The 8834-nt window shown below is 34.5% G+C and overlaps 1 protein-coding gene across 1 annotated transcript in view; it reads right to left on the bottom strand.

The window, feature by feature from the left end:
* Positions 1 to 8567: 8567 nt before the first annotated feature.
* ISPD (isoprenoid synthase domain containing) overlaps positions 8568 to 8834 on the bottom strand; it is a 393355-nt gene continuing 393088 nt past the window's right edge. The window contains exon 10 of the mRNA XM_006832246.1: positions 8568 to 8672. Within this exon, the coding sequence (XP_006832309.1) occupies positions 8568 to 8672 (105 nt within the window). The remainder of the gene's footprint in view (positions 8673 to 8834) is intronic.

Here is an 8834-nt window from a genome sequence, read left to right as displayed (position 1 = left end):
TCTCTCTCCATCCTTGTCCCACAACCCCTAACACACACAAGAAAGTTAAAAGGAAACTAACCGAGATAGCACAGTTATGAAATTAAACTTTGGGACTGTCCTTCTTAAGAGGGAATTTTGAATTTAGCTTTTAAATCTGGATTAAAGGTAATCAAAAGAGTAGATAATCTCACATTACTTACTCTTTACCGCTCCTAACATGGTTCATATGCTAAGATTGACAGTTGCAATAAGAGAGAACATATATCAAAACCCTAAGAGGAAAATGCCCAATCTATCAAATTGTCCTTTCATTTATTCAGAGGTTGTCTTGGTTTCTAAGTGCTACTATAACAGAAATAGTACAAGTGGGTGGTTTTTAGAACCAGAAACATGTTTTATCACAGTTAGGAAGATAGGAGTCGGAAATCAGGACACTGGTTCCAAGGAAAGACTTTCTCTGCCATGTCTGGAGGAAGATCAATTTAGTTTCTACAGATTGATTTCTTGGTGATCTCTAAGTGGCATGCATTGACATGTATCTCCCCCTCCAATTGTGCTTGCTTCTGTGTGCCTTATCTACTCTTTTGATATTTCAAATGTGACTAGCTTTAATCAAATACCCTGTAATGATCTGACCTCATTAACATAATAAAGAAAACCCTATCTCCAAATGAGGCTGCACCCATATTTTGAAGAGTCATAATTCAATCAATAACATTGATGTATGTAGATACACAAATAGAATCATTATCTGCTAATGATAAAGATATAATTTTGTGTAATATGATATATATGTAATATGAATGAGCATTTAAAACATTGACTTAAGATTTGAAGGGTTGTTTGATTTAATCAACAATTACAAAGTTAACAAATAAAAATAAAATTCTGTTTCAACAACATAGATGCATAACCCCTTGATTAACCCAAAACTTTGACTAATCATTAAGACTCCCAAATCCGAGCCAAGAATGTTTGACTTATAGTTGTGTCTCCCTGCTATCTTATTATAGCATACTGCATTTTTCTTAAATTCTTGATTTATGGTAGAATTTATGGATATTCCCACTGGAATTCTTAAAGCTCTTAATTTGTTTACATATTCTGGCTTCTTTCCAGACTTATGTGAACAGTAACAAACAGGCGGAAATGTCTTTGAATAGCATTCTTTTACTATCAGGTCACATATATTCCCATTCAGTAACACAGGCAACTGAATTCCTGAACTGGGCAGTTCAGTGATCCACTTAAAAAAAAAAATCAGATGGGATTAAAGAGAATGACTTTCTATTCAAAGTAGAAAAGGAAAACTATGAACTTAACAGGGTCTTAAAAACACACACAGCATGGGAAAAATTTTTCTCCAAACTATTGAAAAAAAATTAGTAACAAGCAGATTTTATCATCTATTTCCTCCTTCTCAATGGGATGTTTTGTTAGCCACTTAGACTGAAGAGCTTGCTTTTAACCAAATTATGGCTCAGATGTAAAGAGTAAAGTAGGAGGAAGAAAGAAAACAAAACAAAACAAACACCCACATACCAATTAACCAGCCAATTTCAATAGCCCAATTTTATAATGAGGTGGAACAAAGAACATAATGGATAGCTCTAAAATGGCAAAGCTCCAAAAACCTTATTCACTTAATCTATGAGATGCTTTGCCAAACTGTATCCAAATATCCCGGTTATTACAGTCTACAACAAGTAGAAATTCTTGCAAAATTAGCCTTAACATGGAATCTTGAAGAGTCACAAAGATCACTAGAATTGCCTAGCTGAAGATTTTGCCTCCTGACTCAATTGGGGTTACTTGCCATGGAGTTGGTTCTGACTCATAATAACCCTGTATAGAGTTTCCAAGGCTGTAAATCTTTATGGGAGCAGAAAGCCATATCTTTCTCTCTTGGAGCAGCTGGTAGGTTTAACCACTGATCTTGTGGTTAGGAGTCTACTGTTTATCCTACAGAGCCACAGCACTACCATGGCTGAACTATAATTATGCAAAATAGATGAATCCAGATAAAGTTTCTGAATATAGATTTAAACCAGGTATTTTCAAACTTGACAACACTGCCTCCTAATTATTATCAAACCAAAACCTCTCAAACCTATCACTGCTGAGTAAGTCAAATTAATGAAACCCTCTAGGAGTGGAATCGCCCATAGGATTTCCAAGGTTTTAAATCTTTATGGTAGCAGACTATCACATCCTTCTCTTGAGGAACAGTTGGTGGGTTTGCATCACTGACATATTGACTAATGGCATCGAGTCAGTTCTGACTCACAGTGACCCTGTATAGGCTTTCCAAGGAGCAGCTAGTGAGTTTGAATCACTGTCCTTGTGACTCAAACCAACTTCGTGCTCTAGTGCATTATCCCCCTAGATTTCCAAAATCAATTTGGTTTTCAGTGTGCTGGGTGATCATGAACCTTTTCTCTGTATATCTGTCTTTTCACAACTGTCATATTGGAGATTGATAGAGATCTACTTGGTAGAGACCCGCAAGGATTAATTAAGGTTAAACTGAGAGAAAACATGGCATCTGACAAGTCATGCTTCATCTATGCTGCTAAATTAACCCAGATGCTTTAACAACTGTTTAGATTATTTGGTAGCATCCTTACTAAGTAAAGAATTAATTTACATAATGTATTTCAGCTGCAAAGACATTTTAAAAAATAAAAGATTCCAATGTTTCAGATGGGAAAGGGAAAACAATCTGGCTCCTCTCTGACCTAACTCATCAAACTAGGCACCACCATTCACTCAAGAATTTTTCTATCAAGCAAATGTTGGTGAACATATGTGCTTGGGAAAGCCTCATGTCAAGACAAGATTTCATAATTCATCCTGCCTGGGCATTTCTCCAAATCTTCCTCTCTCTTGTAAAGATGGTGAATGGATTTCAACTTCTCTTTTAATGTCTTGCTATGGTGCTGAGGCACATATGGCTATATGCAACTCTGGTTCATCAAGAACTCTGCTTCTACTTTTCCGTCTTCCATTTTCTATACCCAAGTGTGCCTGCTCATTATTTAAAAATATATTTAACAACTTTAGAACTCACAGACATGGCATTGACAATAATCATATGTGGGGATCAATATTTGTCGATTTTATTAACACAAGTTCCAAGGATACTTCAGGATGTGTGTGCATGTCTGTATGTGTTTGGGTGAAGAAGGACAAAAAAAGGAAGAGAACAGAAACATAAAAAAGAAATTAGATTTTTTTATTCCACTTTCCTTGTTATTAAAAAAAAAGGAGACTCTCATCCTTGAGAATCATTTTTAAAGAGATCTTAAAATATTGTGTTGTATTTAGTACTATTTTGTGCTTGGGATCTTGATGTCAGAGTTTGAATCCAAATTCTCCCACTTGCTGCTGGGATGATTCTGAACAGGCTATTTTGTTAAATGAGAATAAAAGTATCACCTACAACCTAAGTTTATTATGAAGAGTAAGAAAAGTAAAATACATGTAAAGCACTAAAAACAGTCCCTGTAATACAGTAAACAGCAAATAAGTTTCCGTCTATTTTTATTATCAGGAGTACTGGTGTGGTGCTGTAGGATAGAGAGCTGGACTGTGAGATTGTTTGAACCGCAAGGTCGGCAGTTCAAACTCAACAGTCATTCTTTGGAAACCCTATACAGGGTCACTATGAATTGGAACTGACTCAATGACACCTAACAACAACAATTTTTATTATCAATTACTTTAAATGCCTATCTCTTAACTCAGAGTTCTGGTGTGACGCTGCAGAATAATTCATTGGACCATAAGGTCAGCAGTTCAAACCCACCAGATGCTTCTCAGAAACCCTATACAGGGTAACTACAAGTTGGAACCAACTCAATGGCACTTAACAACAACATCTTAACTCAGCATTATTTAATATCCAAGAGAGTTTCATCTACTTGACAACTTTTCAAAAATGTTCTATTCTATTTTTCTCCTCTCTGACGATTGAATATGAAATAAGACATCCTCAGAATCTTCTACTGCTTTGCAATTATTCTCTGACAATTTTCCTTTTATGCATTCTGCTTCAGTAAAATGTGTTTCTAGATACAACCTGGACTTGGGAGGTTGTTGTTGTTGTTAAATGCCATAGAGTCGGTTTTGACTCAATAGTGACCCAGTATAGGTTTTCCAAGGAGCAGCTGGTGGGTTTGAACTGGTAACTTTGTGGTTCAAAGTCCAGTGCTGATCTTACAATGCCACAGCAGGAGTTTGAACTTGGGAGGGCAGATAAAAAAACAAAACAAAACAAAACAAAAAACCCCACTGTCATTAGTCTTCTTCTGTTCATTAGCAATTGATATACAATAAAACACTCAAAATTCTCTAGTCAACAAAACAATAACCAAAACCAAAAACCAAAAACCAATGAGCTTTCATTTAGATCATTTGTCTTGGGCAGAGCAGCTGAACTGGGCTGGGAGGCTCTGCTGATCTCAGCTGGGCTTACTCACATATTTGCAAGTCAGCGGGAGGTTAGCTGGTCTAGGCTTCCATCTTCCTTCCCATGCAGAAGTGAAACAGACAGAAACCTGTGTCTTTGTAACTGAAGGCCTAATCTTAGATCTGGCATACTGACACTTCTGACTTACTCTACTGATCAAAGTAGGTCACATGACATATCCCAAAGGCAAGGGATGAACATATATTCGTCTTATTGAAACAAGTGGAAGGAAAGAGTATCAGAAGATCAATGAGTCAACCCAGAACACTCATGAAGATAATGAAACATAATATTCTTTTCACTGTGCCTAAGTAATAGCTTTTGTATCCTAAGCAAACACAATTGCTAGAAAATCTACTAAACATGAAAGAAAGGAAGAAAAAAAAATCTAATTGATACTTTTCATGTTGCAATTATTTAATATTTTTTAGAATTTAAAATATCACCTTGTTATTTTTTAAACAGTAAATATAATAACCTATTAAATTGTGACTATGTTTGAAATAAAATAATGTGTGAATGAAGGCCTCATATTTAAACACTTACATCCATATATCAAACATTAATTTAGATACATATATATGCATGTATACTAAATATCAGTGAAGTTTCCTGTGAATCTAAATAACAATATTTATGTAGAAACTTAATAATTATGCACTATAGTGTGCTTTGTATTTAGAATCTTCATCAGTAGTTTGCTATTTTTAATTTTAAAAATCCATACATTAAATTTTTGGCAGTTTTAATACTGAAAATGTACAAAGACACATATGTAAATGTTAACAAGCAAAACATGTCCTGTAAAGCCACTTCTAGTCCACATGCTTTAAACCATACTAATACAATCTAAAGTGATTTATATATTTTCATTCACTGCAATTATTTTCAAATTAAACTCATAAAATAATTTTAATCTTTCTTCTTCTAAATGGTTTTCTTAACAATGACTTCAATTAAAACATGTTTATATGAACCATAATCAGCTTTAACATTATAATGAAGTGAAACTTTTGAGATTTTAATATTAGAATATATTTTACTATAATTTAATTTTTATAAAATGATTGCTATACTTATATATCAAAAAGTAAACATCGAAAGCTATAATAAGCAAGCATGGAAAAGAGAGTTTCACGTTAAATCAACGCAAAATGACTCAACAGGTCACAATAAGAATGACTTGGGAAGAGCTGCTTGGTCTGAAGTTTGGGGAGATTTGGGAACTCCTGAGTCCATGGACAATGACTGAGCCACAGAGGGCTAGAGCTGAGAGAAGCATCCAGCTGATATAAAGAGGGGGGAGATGCAAAAGAATGCCCAAATTTGACCTAGCTTCAATGGCTTGATGATCAGAACTTGAATAGAGGAAGATAAAGAAATTTGATAAAGGAAGCAGGTGTAAATTACTACAATTTTATGAATTTGCTAATTACTTATGGATACAGTAGCTCAAAATACCAACCGAGAGGGAAGGAGTCTTCACATCAAGGATTAAACCTATCCCCTGGGTATACAGGGTTGATAGGAATGGGCAACTTAGACATTTGTTACCTAAAATGGGGAGGGAGGAATCTATAAAGGCATGAAGTGGGGGGGGGGCTTACCAAGTTTTCAAGAGAGAGTATAGTTTCAGAGTATTCGAGGGAAGATAGAATCCCCACTGACTAGATTTCCTCTTGTCTTGATTGGTCTGGTGAAAGGAGATGGGGATAGGATTCATTATATTCAATAGTGAATAATTGTTACCTTGACTAATTTTGATTGTCAAAATTGTAAATGTAGAACTTGTGTAACTAAAAGGGGCAAGTATTTAATCTTGCATTCCAGGAACAGAGGACCCTAGGACCATCAAGAGAGAAGAGCATGAGCAAGAACATGGGACCCTAACTAGAGAAGTAGCAACATCAGAGATGTAGGCAGATATGAGGGAAAGATAGAGCAGCTGAGGACTCTAGACTCATGGAGAGAGAAAGGCTGTGTGCTGGTGGCCAGGAGGCTAGCATGCAGAATGTACCCGTTGTTTGTTTAAATGATAAACATTTTTTAAAAAAGAGTCACTTTGGGTAGAATATAAGGTTCTGACTTTTAGCTGTAAATTAGTACCTTGCAATACGTTGTCTTTCAAATTGCAGAATTTCTATTTAAAAAAAATACTTCATCCTCTCCATATAAGTCATTAATCCAGTCATTGATCATATACATTAAACAGCTAAAGTGACTAACTTTAATTTGGTTTAATTAAATTAAATAGCATAAGTTTAGGAAGAACACTTTTCTCTCCATAATATTACTCACAGAAAGCAATTTTAGCAAATTTGACTTAAAATGATTACTACTTTTTAAGGGATTTGGAAAAATAAAGTAAGTTCAGTTCTCACTAAAGTAATTAAGTTTATAAACTCTATGATAACAATGCAAGTTGCCTCCAATCTCTTAATAAATAATGAAAAATTAATTTATCTTCACATCTAGGCCAATAATTCTCACCATTCCAGTATTTCTTAGATATAATTTCTGTATATTGGAAATGTAGCTAGAAAGTTGAAAGTTTTGTCTGGCCATTGGAGATAGATCTGTTCCTCTCTGTCCATTTTTCTATTACTCTTCCAGGTACCCTGCCTTATTCTCCACCTCGCTCTTCTGTACACCCTTTGCTACCAGCCATTTTTGTACAGGGTGCTCAGCTTAAGTTTTACTGCCCAAGGTAGTAAAGTTCCATAAATTACAATTTCCTCATCTACAAGGTCAAGGAGGTGGAGAGATTTTTATATGTACATTAAAAGTGTGTGTGCATGTATATATATTTTATATGTGTGTGTATGTCTATATATAGCACCAGTTACCTGTCTTGTACTTAGAGTCACTCATTGTCTCCTTGATTACATTTCCCCTTTTATTTTTATAGGGCTTTCAAAGTTGTAAAATATTTTCATCTAAAGATACATGAAAATACATGTGGTATATTCTTTGTAGGTCATACTTTTGTACCACAAAGTTGAGCACCTTTGTAGGGGTGTAGACATTCTAACCAAAAATCTACACATTTACCATGTATATTCATTCTCAAGATTATGAACTAACTGATTTAATTTACACTTTTTAACACTGAGAGAGATACTGAGAGGTGAGTCCAACAATCTACATGCAAGTCTACATTTAAAGACCACATTTCATTTACGAGAATTGTCATTGTTACGTACTGTTGAGTTGGTTCCAACTCATGGTGACCCCATATAGGATTTCTGAGGCTTATAAATCTTTGTAGGAGCAGAAAACCTCATCTTTCTCTCATGGAGTAGCTAGTGTGCTCAAACCACTGACCTTGTGGTTTACAGTCCTGTGCTTATCTTATGGAGTTACCATGCAACCCTTTAAAGAGACTAAATCTCAGCAATTATTTCCAATCTAGTAATTCTCACTATGACTTACATGTAAAAAATACATTCATTTTTTAATTAGCTTATCAGACTTCTTTTAAATTTATTTAGAAAAATTAAAGGCCTCTTAAAATTATTTAAGGAAAACTTATATCCCATTAACTAAAGAAAATGTACAGTTTTAAAAGAATAGAAAAATAGCAAGGGATTACATCTCCTTTAAAGACCTACAAAAACAGGAGGCAAATGGTAAAGATATTTGAACCAAAGAGTTATATTGGTTATTATCTGGTTTTTGTTTAAGATATGAAAACTTCCAACATAATACAAAATATTACAAAATGAGAGGACATTCTTAATCTTATGCATTAGCTTCATTATAGCATGGTTTATTGATCAACAGAGCAATAAGATAGTAGTTTAGAAGGACGAGCTCATCTATCATTATTATTTGTCCTTTCATTATTTTGTGAAGACTCTTGATGTGAAGTCTACCATTTCCCACTTATCTATTCTTTTCAGGTTCAGGCAATTTATATTTGACATATAAAAAAGCAACATCTTTATTTCACAGATTTAAACATTGATCCACTTTTCTAATCTAAGTAAGCATCACATTCTACAAATCATAAGAAGACATAAAAGAAAACTTAAGCATTCTACCACAGATGAAAAAAAATTAGTGATACACAGGCAAACATTTTTTAAATTATAGGCTGTTTTCTCCATGTGCTTCATGCCACTAGTAGCTGCCCAGCAAGTCCAGGATTTCTTTCTTTGATTAAGGCAGCAATAATGGTGGCACCTTGCCTTAAACTCTCCTGTATCTTCAGCTTATCCTGCAAAACATAAAAAAAGGTGAAATAATTATCTTAAATGGAAAGGTACAATAAATTAAATCTCTTAAAGAGCAACTTTTCAGGTCCACTTCTTTCTAGGTGCCACTTGCTATAGAATGCAGACTTCAACCTTTGACATGGACTAATTCCTCTCAAAAAAAC

Source organism: Chrysochloris asiatica, unplaced genomic scaffold, assembly GCF_000296735.1.
Source record: "Chrysochloris asiatica unplaced genomic scaffold, ChrAsi1.0 scaffold00006, whole genome shotgun sequence".
NCBI lineage: Eukaryota > Metazoa > Chordata > Mammalia > Afrosoricida > Chrysochloridae > Chrysochloris > Chrysochloris asiatica.
The sequence above is the reverse complement of the archived record's forward strand: the minus strand, read 5'-3'. Positions and strand labels throughout refer to the sequence as shown.